Source organism: Sebastes fasciatus, chromosome 6, assembly GCF_043250625.1.
Source record: "Sebastes fasciatus isolate fSebFas1 chromosome 6, fSebFas1.pri, whole genome shotgun sequence".
NCBI lineage: Eukaryota > Metazoa > Chordata > Actinopteri > Perciformes > Sebastidae > Sebastes > Sebastes fasciatus.
The window spans coordinates 8,740,893-8,760,137 of record NC_133800.1 but is presented as its reverse complement, the minus strand read 5'-3'; the positions used below and the strand labels follow the sequence as shown (position 1 = coordinate 8,760,137).

General features: G+C 45.2%; 1 protein-coding gene across 4 annotated transcripts in view; it reads left to right on the top strand.

Moving 5' to 3' along the window:
• The window catches only part of golga1 (golgin A1), a 75,011-nt gene extending 56,083 nt beyond the window's left edge, over positions 1-18,928 (top strand). For all 4 annotated transcript variants that reach the window (XM_074637486.1, XM_074637484.1, XM_074637485.1 and 1 more), the window contains 11 exons: positions 12,504-12,599; positions 13,224-13,364; positions 13,523-13,597; positions 14,099-14,188; positions 14,483-14,585; positions 14,925-15,085; positions 15,591-15,749; positions 15,882-15,941; positions 16,133-16,357; positions 16,528-16,614; positions 17,748-18,928. In XM_074637486.1, coding sequence (XP_074493587.1) covers positions 12,504-12,599; positions 13,224-13,364; positions 13,523-13,597; positions 14,099-14,188; positions 14,483-14,585; positions 14,925-15,085; positions 15,591-15,749; positions 15,882-15,941; positions 16,133-16,357; positions 16,528-16,614; positions 17,748-17,828 — 1,278 coding nt within the window. In that variant the 3' untranslated portion in view covers positions 17,829-18,928. The remainder of the gene's footprint in view (positions 1-12,503; positions 12,600-13,223; positions 13,365-13,522; positions 13,598-14,098; positions 14,189-14,482; positions 14,586-14,924; positions 15,086-15,590; positions 15,750-15,881; positions 15,942-16,132; positions 16,358-16,527; positions 16,615-17,747) is intronic.
• Positions 18,929-19,245: the final 317 nt, after the last annotated feature.

Here is a 19,245-nt window from a genome sequence, read left to right as displayed (position 1 = left end):
TTTACACACACATCCAAACTAGTAATTACTTAATTTTAGTGGTGAAATTTTGCTTCGGCGTGGCATGTTGGCTCTCTAGCGCCCCCTTATGTCTTTCAGATTTTGAACATACCTTTAGGTGCTCGGAATCTCATAAAATTTGGCAAAATGATAGACACCTGTGAACTTTATGTAAATGCATAGCCATTAGGCTCAGTGTGTTTTTATTCGGCTCTATAGCGCCCCCTAACGCGTTGAAATTTTAACTTTGTCAAAGTTGATCCGATATTCATGAAATTTGGTATGCATATCCCACTCATCATTTGAAACATATTCCTCATTGGGTTTCATTAGCCCCGCCCACCCAGAAGTCGGCCATATTGGATTTTGATGTCATTTTTGCGTTTTATTGGCCGCGTACTTTAACGAACTCCTCCTACAGATTTGATCAGATCGAGTTGATATTTGGTCAGGACCATCTCAAGACCCCGAGGATGAAAAGTTATTAAAATGGTGAGCGTTCACTTAACGAGCGGACCGTGGCGTGGCGGCCATTTTGAGCCATTCGCCAGTTATTGTAACTCAACTGTACATAGTCCGATCTGCCCCAAATCTCTCAGGTATGATGTTGCTCCAGTACTGATGACATGTATATGAAAAAATATACTCATACTCAATGAGCTCCGCCCACCCAGAAGTCGGCCATATTGGATTTTATGTACAATTTTCCCAATTTTTGCGTTTTATTGGCCGCGTACTCTAACGAACTCCTCCTACAGATTTGATCATATCGATTTGAAATTTGGTCAGGACCATCTCAAGACCTTGAGGATGAAAAGTTATTAAAATGGTGAGTGTTCACTTAACGAGCGGACCGTGGTGTGGCGGCCATTTTGAGCCATTCGCCATGAAACAGGGAGTTATTGTAACTCAACTGTACATAGTCCGATCTGCCCCAGATTTCTCAGGTATGATGGTGGTACAGTCTTGAGGACATGTATATGAAAAATTATACTCATAGCCCCGCCCTAAGACGTTAGCCCCGCCCCCTTTCATATCTCATGAACCGTTTGTCGTACAGGCTTATGGGAGGTGTCATATCACTCAGCAGAGAGTTCCTGTTTTATTGATTAAGGGTAGCCCCGCCCCCTACACATTAGCCCCGCCCCCTTTCATAACTCATGATCCGTTTGTCGTAGAGTCTTGTGGGAAGTGTCATATCACTCAGCAGAGAGTTCATGTTTCATTGGTAAATGTTACGCCCGCCCCCTACACATTAGCCACGCCCCCCTTCATAACTCGCGAACCGCTTGTCGTAGAGCCTTGCGGCACGCGTCGTGGCGCTCGTCAGAGTTTCGGTTTCGCGTCGGTCGGCGTCCCGCCAGCAACCCCGACCCGCGAGCAGGGGCGAGGGCCCTTTCATAGCTGCGTGCAGCTCTCGTTATTATTATTTTTCTGCTGCGAGATCGCGTTTTTGAGGCCTTTCCCATCCCCAAAAACTCCCGAAAATTGGAACATGCGTCGGGAGTGGCGAAAATTGCAATGTTCTGTAGTGTTTCGGAACGGGCGTCGCCAGCTGGCTCCATAGCGCCCCCTAGCGCGTTGAAATCGTAACTTTGTCAAAGTTCATCCGATACTCATGAAATTTGGTATGCATATCCCACTCATCATTTGAAACATATTCCAAATTGGGTTTCATTAGCTCCGCCCACCCAGAAGTCGGCCATATTGGATTTTTATGTCATTTTTGCGTTTTATTGGCCGCGTACTTTAACGAACTCCTCCTACAGATTTGATCATAACGATTTGAAATTTGGTCAGGACCATCTTAATACCTTGAGGATGAAAAGTTATTAAAATGGTGAGCGTTCAGTTAACGAGCGGACCGTGGCGTGGCGGCCATTTTGAGCCATTCGCCATGAAACAGGGAGTTATTGTAACTCAACTGTACATAGTCCGATCTGACCCAGATTTCTCAGGTATGATGGTGGTACAGTCTTGAGGACATGTATATGAAAAATTATACTCATAGCCCCGCCCTAAGACGTTAGCCCCGCCCCCTTTCATATCTCATGAACCGTTTATAGTAGAGTCTTGTGGGATGTGTCATATCACTCAGCAGAGAGTTCCTGTTTCATTGGTTAAGGGTAGCCCCGCCCCCTACACATTAGCCCCGCCCCCTTTCATATCTCATGATCCGTTTGTCGTAGAGTCTTGTGGGAAGTGTCATATCACTCAGCAGAGAGTGCCTGTTTCATTGGTAAATGTTATGCCCGCCCCCTACACATTAGCCCCGCCCCCTTTCATATCTCATGAACCGTTTGTCGTAGAGTCTTGCGGGATGTGTCATATCACTCAGCAGAGAGTGCCTGTTTCATTGGTGAATGTTATGCCCGCCCCCTACACATTAGCCACGCCCCCCTTCATAACTCGCGAACCGCTTGTCGTAGAGCCTTGCGGCAGGCGTCGTGGCGCTCGTCAGAGTTTCGGTTTCGCGTCGGTCGGCGTCCCGCCAGCAACCCCGACCCGCGAGCAGGGGCGAGGGCCCTTTCATAGCTGCGTGCAGCTCTCGTTAGGGCCCGAGCACGAAAGTGCCAGGACCCAACGGTGTCCTGGCACGAAGTGCAAGGAACCTATTGTTTTTCTGCAGATTATTAGGGCCCGAGCACGAAAGTGCCAGGACCCAACGGTGTCCTGGCACGAAGTGCAAGGAACCTATTGTTTTTCTGCAGATTATTATTATTCTTTTTCTGCTGCGAGATCGCGTTTTTGGGACCTTTTCCATCCCCAAAAACTCATGAAAATTGGAATATGCGTCAGAAGTGGCGAAAATTGCAATATTCTGTAGTGATTGGGCTCGGGTGCACCAGCGGGCTCGATAGCGCCCCCTATAGAAAGCAGGTTTCCAGAAAAAGTTACTTCGATCTTCACGAAATTTACGTATGTCATTGCTCACATCTTCAATGGCACATTAAATATTTTTGAGATTTTTTCGGCCAACAGGAAGTCAGCCACGTTGGACTTCCTGCGTGATTTTAAAATTTACGAACACATTTTTGAGGACTTTAGGATGCACCAAATCTCATGAAACTTTACACGCACATCCAAACAGGTAATCCCTTTGATTCAGTGGTGAAATTTTTTTTGGGCGTGGCATGTTGGCTCTCTAGCGCCCCCTTATGTCCTTTTTGCCTTTGAACATCCATTCGTATGCCTTGGCATACTCGTAGACGCATGAAATTTGGCAACGTGATAGACACCTGTGAACTTTATGTAACTGCATAGCCATTAGGCTCAGTGTGTTTAGCCGGCTCTATAGCGCCCCCTAACGCGTTGAAATTTTAACTTTGTCAAAGTTGATCCGATATTCACGAAATTTGGTATGCATATCCCACTCATCATTTGAAACATATTCCTCATTGGGTTTCATTAGCCCCGCCCACCCAGAAGTCGGCCATATTGGATTTTATGTACGATTTTCCCAATTTTTTCGTTTTATTGGCCGCGTACTTTAACGAACTCCTCCTACAGATTTGATCATATCGATTTGAAATTTGGTCAGGACCATCTCAAGACCTCGAGGATGAAAAGTTATTAAAATGGTGAGTGTTCACTTAACGAGCGGACCGTGGCGTGGCGGCCATTTTGAGCCATTCGCCATGAAACAGGGAGTTATTGTAACTCAACTGTACATAGTCCGATCTGACCCAGATTTCTCAGGTATGATGGTGGTACAGTCTTGAGGACATGTATATGAAAAATTATACTCATAGCCCCGCCCTAAGACGTTAGCCCCGCCCCCTTTCATATCTCATGAACCGTTTATAGTAGAGTCTTGTGGGATGTGTCATATCACTCAGCAGAGAGTGGGTTAACCCTAACTCAACTGTACATAGTCCGATCTGCCCCAGATTTCTCAGGTATGATGGTGGTACAGTCTTGAGGACATGTATATGAAAAATTATACTCATAGCCCCGCCCTAAGACGTTAGCCCTGCCCCCTTTTATATCTCATGAACCGTTTATAGTAGAGTCTTGTGGGAAGTGTCATATCACTCAGCAGAGAGTTCATGATTGATTGGTAAATGTTATGCCCGCCCCCTACACATTAGCCCCGCCCCCTTTCATATCTCATGAACCGTTTGTCGTACAGGCTTATGGGAGGTGTCATATCACTCAGCAGAGAGTTCCTGTTTTATTCGTTAAGGGTAGCCCCGCCCCCTACACATTAGCCCCGCCCCCTTTCATAACTCATGAACCGTTTGTCGTAGAGTCTTGCGGGAGGTGTCATATCACTCAGCAGAGAGTGCCTGTTTCATTGGTTACGGGTAGCCCCGCCCCCTACACATTAGCCCCGCCCCTTTTCATAACTCATGAACCGTTTGTCGTAGAGTCTTGCGGGAGGTGTCATATCACTCAGCAGAGAGTGCCTGTTTCATTGGTTAAGGGTAGCCCCGCCCCCTACACATTAGCCCCGCCCCCTTTCATAACTCATGAACCGTTTGTCGTAGAGTCTTGCGGGAGGTGTCATATCACTCAGCAGAGAGTGCCTGTTTCATTGCTTACGGGTAGCCCCGCCCCCTACACATTAGCCCCGCCCCCTTTCATAACTCATGATCCGTTTGTAGTAGAGTCTTGTGGGAAGTGTCATATAACTCAGCAGAGAGTGCCTGTTTCATTGGTGAATGTTATGCCCGCCCCCTACACATTAGCCCCGCCCCCTTTCATAACTCGCGAACCGCTTGTCGTAGAGCCTTGCGGCAGGCGTCGTGGCGCTCGTCAGAGTTTTGGTTTCGCGTCGGTCGGCGTCCCGCCAGCAACCCCGACCCGCGAGCGGGGGCGAGGGCCCTTTCATAGCTGCGTGCAGCTCTCGTTATTATTAGGGCCCGAGCACGAAAGTGCCAGGACCCAACGGTGTCCTGGCACGAAGTGCAAGGAACCTATTGTTTTTCTGCAGATTATTATTATTATTATTATTCTTTTTCTGCCACTAGATCGCGTTTTTGACGACCTTAGCCATCCCCAAAACTCACGAAAAGTGGAGTATGCGTCAGAACTGGTGGGAAATTCAATGTTCTGGAGTGACTGGGCTCGGGTGTCTCCAGGGGGCTCCATAGCGCCCCCTAGAGTACGCAGTTTTTCAGAGAAAGTTTCTTCGATCTTCACGAAATTCAAGTATGTCATTGCTCACGCCCTCATACCTGGATTAAATGATTTTGAGATTTCTCCGGCAAACAGGAAGTCAGCCATGTTGGACTTCCTGCGTGATTTTAGAATTTACGAACGCATATTTGAAGACTTTAGGATGCACAAAAATTTATGAAACTTTACACACACATCCAAACTAGTAATTACTTAATTTTAGTGGTGAAATTTTCCTTGGGCGTGGCATGTTGGCTCTCTAGCGCCCCCTTATGTCTTTCAGATTTTGAACATACCTTTAGGTACTCGGAATCTCATAAAATTTGGCAAAATGATAGACACCTGTGAACTTTATGTAACTGCATAGCCATTAGGCTCAGTTTGTTTTTATACGGCTCTATAGCGCCCCCTAACGCGTTGAAATTTTAACTTTGTCAAAGTTGATCCGATATTCATGAAATTTGGTATGCATATCCCACTCATCATTTGAAACATATTCCTCATTGGGTTTCATTAGCCCCGCCCACCCAGAAGTCGGCCATATTGGATTTTGATGTCATTTTTGCGTTTTATTGGCCGCGTACTTTAACGAACTCCTCCTACAGATTTGATCATATCGATTTGAAATTTGGTCAGGACCATCTCAAGACCTTGAAGATGAAAAGTTATTAAAATGGTGAGTGTTCACTTAACGAGCGGACCGTGGCGTGGCGGCCATTTTGAGCCATTCGCCATGAAACAGGGAGTTATTGTAACTCAACTGTACATAGTCCGATCTGCCCCAGATTTCTCAGGTATGATGGTGGTACAGTCTTGAGGACATGTATATGAAAAATTATACTCATAGCCCCGCCCTAAGACGTTAGCCCCGCCCCCTTTCATAACTCATGAACCGTTTGTCGTACAGGCTTATGGGAGGTGTCATATCACTCAGCAGAGAGTTCCTGTTTTATTCGTTAAGGGCAGCCCCGCCCCCTACACATTAGCCCCGCCCCCTTTCATAACTCATGAACCGTTTGTCGTAGAGTCTTGCGGGAGGTGTCATATCACTCAGCAGAGAGTGCCTGTTTCATTGGTAAATGTTATGCCCGCCCCCTACACATTAGCCCCGCCCCCTTTCATATCTCATGAACCGTTTGTAGTAGAGTCTTGAGGGAAGTGTCATATCACTCAGCAGAGAGTTCATGTTTCATTGGTAAATGTTATGCCCGCCCCCTACACATTAGCCCCGCCCCCTTTCATATCTCATGAACCATTTGTAGTAGAGTCTTGTGGGAAGTGTCATATCACTCAGCAGAGAGTTCCTGTTTCATTGGTGAATGTTATGCACGCCCCCTACACATTAGCCCCGCCCCCTTTCATAACTCATGATCCGTTTGTCGTAGAGTCTTGTGGGAAGTGTCATATCACTCAGCAGAGAGTTCATGTTTCATTGGTAAATGTTATGCCCGCCCCCTACACATTAGCCCCGCCCCCTTTCATATCTCATGAACCGTTTGTAGTAGAGTCTTGTGGGATGTGTCATATCACTCAGCAGAGAGTGCCTGTTTCATTGGTGAAGGTTATGCCCGCCCCCTACACATTAGCCCCGCCCCCTTTCATAACTCGTGATCCGTTTGTCGTAGAGTCTTGTGGGAAGTGTCATATAACTCAGCAGAGAGTTCCTGTTTCATTGGTGAATGTTATGCCCGCCCCCTACACATTAGCCACGCCCCCCTTCATAACTCGTGAACCGCTTGTCGTAGAGCCTTGCGGCAGGCGTCGTGGCGCTCGTCAGAGTTTTGGTTTCGCGTCGGTCGGCGTCCCGCCAGCAACCCCGACCCGCGAGCGGGGGCGAGGGCCCTTTCATAGCTGCGTGCAGCTCTCGTTATTATTCTTTTTCTGCTGCAAGAACGCGTTTTTGACGACCTTAGCCATCCCCAAAACTCACCAGAATTGGAATATGCGTCAGAAGTGGCGAAAATTGCAATATTCTGTAGTGATTGGGCTCGGGTGCACCAGCGGGCTCGATAGCGCCCCCTATAGAAAGCAGGTTTCCAGAAAAAGTTACTTCGATCTTCACGAAATTTAAGTATGTCATTGCTCACATCTTCAATGGCACATTAAATATTTTTGAGGTTTTTTCGGCCAACAGGAAGTCAGCCACGTTGGACTTCCTGCGTGATTTTAAAATTTACGAACACATTTTTGAGGACTTTAGGATGCACCAAATCTCATGAAACTTTACACGCACATCCAAACAGGTAATCCCTTTGATTCAGTGGTGAAATTTTTTTTGGGCGTGGCATGTTGGCTCTCTAGCGCCCCCTTATGTCCTTTTTGCCTTTGAACATCCATTCGTATGCCTTGGCATACTCGTAGACGCATGAAATTTGGCAACATGATAGACACCTGTGAACTTTATGTAACTGCATAGCCATTAGGCTCAGTTTGTTTTTATACGGCTCTATAGCGCCCCCTAACGCGTTGAAATTTTAACTTTGTCAAAGTTGATCCGATATTCACGAAATTTGGTATGCATATCCCACTCATCATTTGAAACATATTCCTCATTGGGTTTCATTAGCCCCGCCCACCCAGAAGTCGGCCATATTGGATTTTATGTACGATTTTCCCAATTTTTTCGTTTTATTGGCCGCGTACTTTAACGAACTCCTCCTACAGATTTGATCATATCGATTTGAAATTTGGTCAGGACCATCTCAAGACCTCGAGGATGAAAAGTTATTAAAATGGTGAGTGTTCACTTAACGAGCGGACCGTGGCGTGGCGGCCATTTTGAGCCATTCGCCAGTTATTGTAACTCAACTGTTCATAGTCCGATCTGCCCCAGATTTCTCAGGTATGATGGTGGTACAGTCTTGAGGACATGTATATGAAAAATTATACTCATAGCCCCGCCCTAAGACGTTAGCCCCGCCCCCTTTCATATCTCATGAACCGTTTATAGTAGAGTCTTGTGGGATGTGTCATATCACTCAGCAGAGAGTGGGTTAACCCTAACTCAACTGTACATAGTCCGATCTGCCCCAGATTTCTCAGGTATGATGGTGGTACAGTCTTGAGGACATGTATATGAAAAATTATACTCATAGCCCCGCCCTAAGACGTTAGCCCCGCCCCCTTTCATATCTCATGAACCGTTTGTCGTACAGGCTTATGGGAGGTGTCATATCACTCAGCAGAGAGTTCCTGTTTTATTCGTTAAGGGTAGCCCCGCCCCCTACACATTAGCCGCGCCCCCTTTCATAACTCATGAACCGTTTGTCGTAGAGTCTTGCGGGAGGTGTCATATCACTCAGCAGAGAGTGCCTGTTTCATTGGTAAATGTTATGCCCGCCCCCTACACATTAGCCCCGCCCCCTTTCATAACTCATGAACCGTTTGTCGTAGAGTCTTGTGGGAAGTGTCATATCACTCAGCAGAGAGTGCCTGTTTCATTGGTGAATGTTATGCCCGCCCCCTACACATTAGCCACGCCCCCCTTCATAACTCGCGAACCGCTTGTCGTAGAGCCTTGCGGCAGGCGTCGTGGCGCTCGTCAGAGTTTCGGTTTCGCGTCGGTCGGCGTCCCGCCAGCAACCCCGACCCGCGAGCAGGGGCGAGGGCCCTTTCATAGCTGCGTGCAGCTCTCGTTATTATTATTTTTCTGCTGCGAGATCGCGTTTTTGAGGCCTTTCCCATCCCCAAAAACTCACGAAAATTGGAACATGCGTCGGGAGTGGCGAAAATTGCAATGTTCTGTAGTGTTTCGGAACGGGCGTCGCCAGCTGGCTCCATAGCGCCCCCTAGCGCGTTGAAATCGTAACTTTGTCAAAGTTCATCCGATACTCATGAAATTTGGTATGCATATCCCACTCATCATTTGAAACATATTCCAAATTGGGTTTCATTAGCTCCGCCCACCCAGAAGTCGGCCATATTGGATTTTTATGTCATTTTTGCGTTTTATTGGCCGCGTACTTTAACGAACTCCTCCTACAGATTTGATCATAACGATTTGAAATTTGGTCAGGACCATCTTAATACCTTGAGGATGAAAAGTTATTAAAATGGTGAGCGTTCAGTTAACGAGCGGACCGTGGCGTGGCGGCCATTTTGAGCCATTCGCCATGAAACAGGGAGTTATTGTAACTCAACTGTACATAGTCCGATCTGACCCAGATTTCTCAGGTATGATGGTGGTACAGTCTTGAGGACATGTATATGAAAAATTATACTCATAGCCCCGCCCTAAGACGTTAGCCCCGCCCCCTTTCATATCTCATGAACCGTTTATAGTAGAGTCTTGTGGGATGTGTCATATCACTCAGCAGAGAGTGGGTTAACCCTAACTCAACTGTACATAGTCCGATCTGCCCCAGATTTCTCAGGTATGATGGTGGTACAGTCTTGAGGACATGTATATGAAAAATTATACTCATAGCCCCGCCCTAAGACGTTAGCCCCGCCCCCTTTCATATCTCATGAACCGTTTATAGTAGAGTCTTGTGGGATGTGTCATATCACTCAGCAGAGAGTTCCTGTTTTATTGGTTAAAGGTAGCCCCGCCCCCTATACATTAGCCCCGCCCCCTTTCATAGCTCATGAACCGTTTGTCGTAGAGTCTTGCGGGAGGTGTCATATCACTCAGCAGAGAGTGCCTGTTTCATTGGTAAATGTTATGCCCGCCCCCTACACATTAGCCCCGCCCCCTTTCATAACTCGTGATCCGTTTGTCGTAGAGTCTTGTGGGAAGTGTCATATAACTCAGCAGAGAGTGCCTGTTTCATTGGTGAATGTTATGCCCGCCCCCTACACATTAGCTCCGCCCCCTTTCATATCTCATGAACCGTTTGTAGTAGAGTCTTGCGGGAGGTGTCGTGGCGCTCGTCAGAGTTTCGGTTTCGCGGTGCCCGGCCGCGTCGGTCGGCGTCCCGCCAGCAACCCCGACCCGCGAGCAGGGGCGAGGGCCCTTTCATAGCTGCGTGCAGCTCTCGTTATTATTATTTTTCTGCTGCGAGATCGCGTTTTTGAGGCCTTTCCCATCCCCAAAAACTCCCGAAAATTGGAACATGCATCGGGAGTGGCGAAAATTGCAATGTTCTGTAGTGTTTCGGAACGGGCGTCGCCAGCTGGCTCCATAGCGCCCCCTAGCGCGTTGAAATCGTAACTTTGTCAAAGTTCATCCGATACTCATGAAATTTGGTATGCATATCCCACTCATCATTTGAAACATATTCCAAATTGGGTTTCATTAGCTCCGCCCACCCAGAAGTCGGCCATATTGGATTTTTATGTCATTTTTGCGTTTTATTGGCCGCGTACTTTAACGAACTCCTCCTACAGATTTGATCATAACGATTTGAAATTTGGTCAGGACCATCTTAATACCTTGAGGATGAAAAGTTATTAAAATGGTGAGCGTTCAGTTAACGAGCGGACCGTGGCGTGGCGGCCATTTTGAGCCATTCGCCATGAAACAGGGAGTTATTGTAACTCAACTGTACATAGTCCGATCTGACCCAGATTTCTCAGGTATGATGGTGGTACAGTCTTGAGGACATGTATATGAAAAATTATACTCATAGCCCCGCCCTAAGACGTTAGCCCCGCCCCCTTTCATATCTCATGAACCGTTTATAGTAGAGTCTTGTGGGATGTGTCATATCACTCAGCAGAGAGTTCCTGTTTCATTGGTTAAGGGTAGCCCCGCCCCCTACACATTAGCCCCGCCCCCTTTCATATCTCATGATCCGTTTGTCGTAGAGTCTTGTGGGAAGTGTCATATCACTCAGCAGAGAGTGCCTGTTTCATTGGTAAATGTTATGCCCGCCCCCTACACATTAGCCCCGCCCCCTTTCATATCTCATGAACCGTTTGTCGTAGAGTCTTGCGGGATGTGTCATATCACTCAGCAGAGAGTGCCTGTTTCATTGGTGAATGTTATGCCCGCCCCCTACACATTAGCCACGCCCCCCTTCATAACTCGCGAACCGCTTGTCGTAGAGCCTTGCGGCAGGCGTCGTGGCGCTCGTCAGAGTTTCGGTTTCGCGTCGGTCGGCGTCCCGCCAGCAACCCCGACCCGCGAGCAGGGGCGAGGGCCCTTTCATAGCTGCGTGCAGCTCTCGTTATTATTATTTTTCTGCTGCGAGATCGCGTTTTTGAGGCCTTTCCCATCCCCAAAAACTCACGAAAATTGGAACATGCGTCGGGAGTGGCGAAAATTGCAATGTTCTGTAGTGTTTCGGAACGGGCGTCGCCAGCTGGCTCCATAGCGCCCCCTAGCGCGTTGAAATCGTAACTTTGTCAAAGTTCATCCGATACTCATGAAATTTGGTATGCATATCCCACTCATCATTTGAAACATATTCCAAATTGGGTTTCATTAGCTCCGCCCACCCAGAAGTCGGCCATATTGGATTTTTATGTCATTTTTGCTTTTTATTGGCCGCGTACTTTAACGAACTCCTCCTACAGATTTGATCATAACGATTTGAAATTTGGTCAGGACCATCTTAATACCTTGAGGATGAAAAGTTATTAAAATGGTGAGCGTTCAGTTAACGAGCGGACCGTGGCGTGGCGGCCATTTTGAGCCATTCGCCATGAAACAGGGAGTTATTGTAACTCAACTGTACATAGTCCGATCTGACCCAGATTTCTCAGGTATGATGGTGGTACAGTCTTGAGGACATGTATATGAAAAATTATACTCATAGCCCCGCCCTAAGACGTTAGCCCCGCCCCCTTTCATATCTCATGAACCGTTTATAGTAGAGTCTTGTGGGATGTGTCATATCACTCAGCAGAGAGTTCCTGTTTCATTGGTTAAGGTTAGCCCCGCCCCCTACACATTAGCCCCGCCCCCTTTCATAACTCATGAACCGTTTGTCGTAGAGTCTTGCGGGAGGTGTCATATCACTCAGCAGAGAGTGCCTGTTTCATTGGTTAAGGGTAGCCCCGCCCCCTACACATTAGCCCCGCCCCCTTTCATAACTCATGAACCGTTTGTCGTAGAGTCTTGCGGGAGGTGTCATATCACTCAGCAGAGAGTGCCTGTTTCATTGGTTAAGGGTAGCCCCGCCCCCTACACATTAGCCCCGCCCCCTTTCATAACTCATGATCCGTTTGTCGTAGAGTCTTGTGGGAAGTGTCATATCACTCAGCAGAGAGTTCATGTTTCATTGGTAAATGTTATGCCCGCCCCCTACACATTAGCCCCGCCCCCCTTCATAACTCGCGAACCGCTTGTCGTAGAGCCTTGCGGCAGGCGTCGTGGCGCTCGTCAGAGTTTCGGTTTCGCGTCGGTCGGCGTCCCGCCAGCAACCCCGACCCGCGAGCAGGGGCGAGGGCCCTTTCATAGCTGCGTGCAGCTCTCGTTATACTTCTTTCTGTTTCAGATAGCTAATTTGGAGCAGAAAGTCCTAGAAACTAGTGAGAGACTGAAGAGTGCAGAGCATCAGATCACAGAGAAACAGCAGCACATGGATAAGCTGGTGAGTACCACAACAGTTAAGAGCACAAAATTAGTCTTTTTTTTTTGACAGAAATAGGCTTGATATTTCCTAAAAAGGCTCTTAGAGTAAACAGATTTATCACTGAAACTATAAACACAGGCTTGCAGGACGTTCTCTGAGCCCTTGTCAGGTATGATTCTCAGCAAACTGGGAAGAATGGTCCGGAAAGTAAACAAGTAGAGCTTGCCTCACTAGCAATAGAATACAAGTTTAAGCTCTATCAATTTATTGTACAGTGTATAAAATGCATATTTTCATTTAGAAATTCGCACAAGTAAATTATTTGAATTAAAAATTACATAAAAGTAAAAATTGCTGCCCCCGCTCCACATGTCATTACTCTACAAAAGTATTACAACTACAATGTAGGATTTGAAAATTCTTTACTTTGGTGTCATCTGCTGGTAATATCAAGAATAAACTCCATAATGTTGTTAATTTCAGCACAGGTATTCAGACAGAGAATAGACATAATAGAGAGTCATGTGCACGCAAGCTCTTTTTTGAGGGAAAATATTGATTTTCAATGTGGTTGAATTCCAGTTTAACTGGGTTTTTGTATATATATGTTTAACTATGCATCTGTATGTGTGTTTTGTTCAGCAAGGAGAGTGGAGTGCGGAGAAGGCCTTTCTGGATCAGCAGGTGTGTTTGCTACAGCAGCAGAGTCAGGAGAAGGCCAGCCGCCTGGAGGAAAGCATCAACTCTTTACAGACAGAAAGACAGACGCTGCATGACAGGATGGTGTGTTCCATTTCTCATTTTGGTTTTTCCATGATTTATTTGTAATCTATAACATGATGCAGTAGTGGGTTGATATAAATGCATGTGTTGCAGTGAAGAGAGAGCACTGTTTGTTCTATGACGACTGAATCTTTCCCTTCCTTGTTCTTGTGTGCCAGATGGATCTGGATAAGCAGAGGGGCGAGGCAAACGTCACTCTAAGCCAGCGGACAGAGCAGCTGGAACAGTGCCGGGTAAGATCAACTACAACACACTAGATTTTTTTTTGAACACACAAATTCACATTTGATTGACTTTTAAAAGCAGATAAAAACAGCTTTTTCATTTTCATTTTAATATGGTCATAGAATGCCCATACGATTATATGAAAATTAAAATACAAATTGGATTATTGCATTTTCAGCTTTACTCAAATAACACATACATATGTGGAAAACGATAATGCTATTGTGGAAGTACATTTTCAAGTGTACGTTATCATTTTAATCAAGTCCCCTATGGGCTTCCATACATGACTGTACACATTTTATCCAGTTGTAGTCTTCACATGATGTGATACAGCTTCACTGACAGCCATATTACAAAGCCAAAAGCGATATACTTAGTACTGAATATTCACCGAAATTGTTGGATCCACTAGAAAATATAGAGACTCAAAAAAAAAGGTAATTTTCATAAAGGAAAGTAGAGTGAATTTGTGGTTCTCTTGTCTTGGTCTTGGTGTGTTCCCTCAGGCGGACCTCGACAGTCGGCAGACAGTGAGCACGGAAATTGCCCATGCTCTTGAGGAAACCAGACGACAGAAGGAAGACTTTCAAACACAGGTCTGTAGGCAAACACACATCATGTTATATTCGCGGTAATAGAAAGGCAACAGCTAACATGTGGTCCCCCTCAAATGATGTAGCAGTCTTCCTCTGGCCCAGCTGCAAACACTGGTATTTCTTTGTCGGACAGGAAGAACAGAAGAGTCGTTATTTAGTGGACCGTACCTTTTATTTGATCACCCACAGATTATAAGACAATGCAAAAGAGATTCAGAGCCGGTTGTCATTCTGTGTGTGAATGTGAAAGCATGTGCTGTGTAATGAAAAGTGTTTGTCTTTGCTTATTGTCAGGTTGGAGAGCTGAACACATCTCTACAGACCTCACAGCAGGAACTGTCCAATGTCACTGAGAAGCTAGCACTGAGAGAGGAAGACATCAAAACACTCCAGAATGGTACATACACACACACACACACACACACACACACACACACACACACACACACACTTCAGAGAGCCTCAGGTACCGGGGAAACCTGTTAACGTAGTTACAAAATATCTCTATTTCATAATCGTCTATTTATAGAAGATATGAATGTTATACTGGTTTGAGGTCATCAGCTTTCAGAATCTGTAAAACAACTGTATGTTGTCCAAACTGTCTTATTACAAAGTAGTTTAACAATAAAGTAGTACAGAAATAAACTTTGAAAATATAAGAACACGTTGTGATCAAAAGATCCGGGATGATTTTCTCTTGTCACCATACAGTCATTGTGTGTGTGTGTTGCAGAGGTGCAGTGTCGGCAGGCATCACTGGTCCAGCTACAGGAGGAGTTGGAGCTGCAGCGAGCCCAGCTGGAGCAGATGGAGCTGGACAAAGATGCCCAGCTGATCAGCCTGAGGGAGGAGCTGCTCAGCCAGACACAGCAGCTAGATAGCTGCCAAGCACGGGTTAGCACCTACACACAAAGTCCGAAATGCCTACATGCATACATACATGCTCTCGTATGGTACATACTGTCTTGATGCAGCAAACACAATTAGTAAGTTGTGTTAGTTAAATTTCTCCTGTAATTGTTGTTTTGTTCAACACTACCCAGAAGGCAGTGTTTCATCTGTAGCTCTAGCACATCCAGGGAAGAGCAGTATTCCATATTTGAAGCTCAAGCTTAAGACTAAAATTTGACCTTAAAAATAATTTTCATATCCTATATTGGTTTTCAATTTTCTTGTGTGGATTACTGTCAATGTGTTGCACACCTTCAATGCTGTAATTACTTTTTATACATGTATTTATTGTCTTTGTACGTGCCACCATCAGTTTGCTCTAATCATGTTTCTATTCAGATTTTCTCACATGTGATAACCTATTTTCTGCTACAGCTTCTCCAAAGAGGTAACTGCCGCTTATCTAACCAGAATTAATGCTCAGTGTGGTTTGGTATGTGTTTCTCAGATCTCATACCTGGAGGTTGAGGTGGAAACGTTGACAGAACAGCTTCACAGCCCTGAAGTGTGCGAGGAGGATCAGAACGGCAGCGTGACCGTGTATGATCTGGATCACATTCAGAAGATCAACAGAGAGCTAGAGCAGCAGCTCACCGACAAGAACAGGGTCAGTTACCTTTATTCTCTCACTCTGTTGTTCCTCTAGCTTTTAATAAGATATCAATATCAGCTCCAAGTAGATAACATTCTGCAGATACACCCATCACCACGCATAAAACACGTTGACATTGTTTTGCAGACCATCAAGCAGCTGCAGCAGAGACTGGCAGAACTGAGGAGGACGCTGCAGAAGGAACTGGTGAGACACAGTGAATCACATCATGGGTTTACTTTTTTTCCTTTGTTCTGACAATATGCCTGCAAACTGAACATTTCTTGATAAGGCAGCTAATCCACCCTGTTCTGCAACATAACAGAATGTGAAAGAAATTAAGGGGTCTAACTACTCTCTGGATGCACTCGATGTGTTTCCTTCTTTGTGCTCTGTAGAAGCTGAAGCCTGAGTCAGAAGCTGAAGGGAAGGAGAAGTTTCCAGAAAGCCGAGCAGAAAAACAAGAGAGGCTTTTTACAGACCTGCTGCCAGCATCCAACCTGAACCCCCCGACCTCCAAAACCACGGTGACCAACACCTCAGACCTCAACGACTCGCGAGAAATCAACTTTGAGTATCTCAAACACGTTGTACTCAAATTTATGTCCTCCAGAGAGGCCGAGGTAAGTCCTCTCAGGGCTCATTTTTAAAGTCCCTTCAATTCAATACCTAAATAAGTAAATAAAGCCTTTGTGTGCAGCTCTGTAGGTCTGCCTGGTATGTACTGACTAACTGACTGACCCTGGTTCTGTTACAAACCTTCAGTCTGAACCTGTGTGTCTTGCTCTGTCAGGCATTCCAGCTAATACGAGCTGTATCTGTGCTGCTGAACTTCACTCGAGAGGAAGAGGACATGTTGAAACAAACTCTGGAGTACAAGGTTGGTACAAACTGTCATGGCCATTTTCAAAGGGGTCCCTTGACCTCTGACCTCAAGATATGTGAATTAAAATAGGTTCTATAGATACCCACGAGTCTCCCCTTTACAGACATGCCCACTTTATGATAATCACATGCAGTTTGGGTCAAATCATAGTCAAGTCAGCACACTGACACACTGACAGCTGTTGTTGCCTGTTGGGCTGCAGTTTGCCATGTTATGATTTGAGCATATTTTTTTATGCTAAATGCAGTACCTGTGAGGGTTTCTGGACAATATTTGTCAATTGTTTTGTGTTGTTAATTGATTTCCAATAATAAATATATACACACATTTGCATAAAGCGGCATATTTGCCCACTCCCATGTTAATAAGAGTATTAAATAGTTGATAAATCTCCCTTTTAAGGTACATTTTGAACAGATTTATCCGTTTATTTATTTATTTTAGCATCTAATGTCATGTCAAACTATTCCCTCTTTATTTCTGTCATGGTACAGCTCTGATGACACATCCGCAGTGTGAAGTCCTTCTTTTTACTCTTGGTTGATAATGAATGAAACCTGCTCACAAGGGGAACTGGTAGTATTATATAACAGTTTAGGGGCGGTGATTATGCTGATGATCACACATCTCACAAATGCAAACCTCCTCATAAACAGGTGAGATTCAGCAAATCGAAACTAGCAGTTTCCAACAAGGCTGGGCAGTTAAAGTTGTTTGGTGAATCCAACTTGGAACACTCGTACGAACAAACATCACGCCTTGTATTAGTCCCAATGTTTCTTTAGAATGAAATTACCCAAATATATTTTATCTCTTTGCAGTTGTAGACCCCAAACTCTGGGATGAGTCGCTTCTGCACGTTAGGCTGGTCCCTACATTGCCTGTTTTCAAATCCCATCTTAAAACACATCTTTATTCCTTGGCTTTTAATTCAGTATGAAAGTTGCCTTATTGCTGTATTTTATTGTCTTTTTGTCTTTTAAACTGGCCTTTGTGTGTTTATTGTGTTGTTTTATGGTTTTTAAATGTGCTTCATAAATACATTTGGATTGGATTGGAATATATATATTCATTTGAGCTAGTTTTATCCTAACTTAACCTGGTGACTGCCATGTTTTGTGTTCCAGATGTCCTGGTTTGGCTCCAAGCCTTCTCCAAAGGGTACCATCCGGCCTTCAATCTCAGGCGCTGCGACTCCCTGGAGCTGATGAGCAGCAGAAAAAGAGCTGAAGTGATGGAGAGCAAGGAACTAAAGGACCCCCTCCAGGAGGAACAAGTCCTTCCGCTGTGGCTCCCATCACTGAGCAGGACTCTAGCTTTAAACTTTGAACAGCTTCCCACAGCTTTCTCTGACTGTGTGGGAAGGACAGAGAGAAGGGCTGCACAGTGTGTTCATAATCAGTTGTTGATGATTTTTTTAAATGATATTCTTTCCTTGTCAGTGGTTAAAGCAGATGGACTTTTGACTGTATGTTATAGAGGGTAAACAGACACGCATCATTCACACTGGAATTTTTTAAGTGTCTCAAGTCAGCCCTGTCTCCTAAAGATTACGTTCCCATACAACTAAATTGCATTCTCAGTTATGTTCGGAAGGAAACGTTTTATGTCGTGTATTACGTTTTGTCTTTTACATATCACATATACCTTTGCAAGTCAGCGGACGGCCACAGCAAGTGACAAAGTACGAGTATAACAAGCGAGTAAGTCCACTACTTGCGGGTGGGAGAGGAGGAGAATAGCGTAGTCATTTTAAGCTAACCCATGATGTTTTTTTTACTAAACCTAACTAAGTTGTTTTGTTGGATTTTGTTTTGTTTCTATTTACAACGTTAATCACGTGTTTAAAACTGTTTTAAAGTGCGACCGTAATCCGGGAGAAAATACGTCTCCCTCAAAACATATTTTGGTTATGCAGCATAGTTGTATGGGAACGTAATTTTGTGGGAGACGGGTTGGGGGCTCGTTTTTCTTCCCGACATATGACACAGATCTGATGTTTTCTATTCTGTGAAAACAGCAAAAAGTGAGTTAGCATGTCAGAAAATGAGACACAGCAACAGAAAGAAATGGCAGACTGTTATTCTTAGGAGCTGCCTCATTTCTACCCAGATTCAAATCTGTTTTTGTCGGAACAAAAACAGATGTGACCTGATGTGACTGTCTTCACTGGACAAATGGTGCAGCATTGATTGCCGAAGCACCTTTTCACCTGTCACCTGGTTAATCTTTCCTTTTAAATCACAGAGGGCCTCCTAATGAAAATGTGTTATTTAATGGACGGTACAGGTTACCGAAGCTGGTTTGGTTTCAGTGTCGGTGAGAGGTTATTTAATAGTACCTGCCAAATGGACATAAATGGTTCACATTTGTGTCAAAGGATCTAAATTTGTCTACATGTAGAGTTTGACGCCCCTTTTTCCCGAATTTCTCATAGAAATGTTGTCAACCATTTTCTCTACTGTAATAGCAGTAAATTAGTGAATTCTTTATTATCTGTAGAGATATTCATGATAGCGTTGAAGTTTGTGTCTACTGTGTTCTGATGGCCAAGAAATGCAGGTAGCATAAGACTACTTTACAAAGCTAGCAGGCTAGGATTTCTGTCCAAAAGCACCCCCCAAA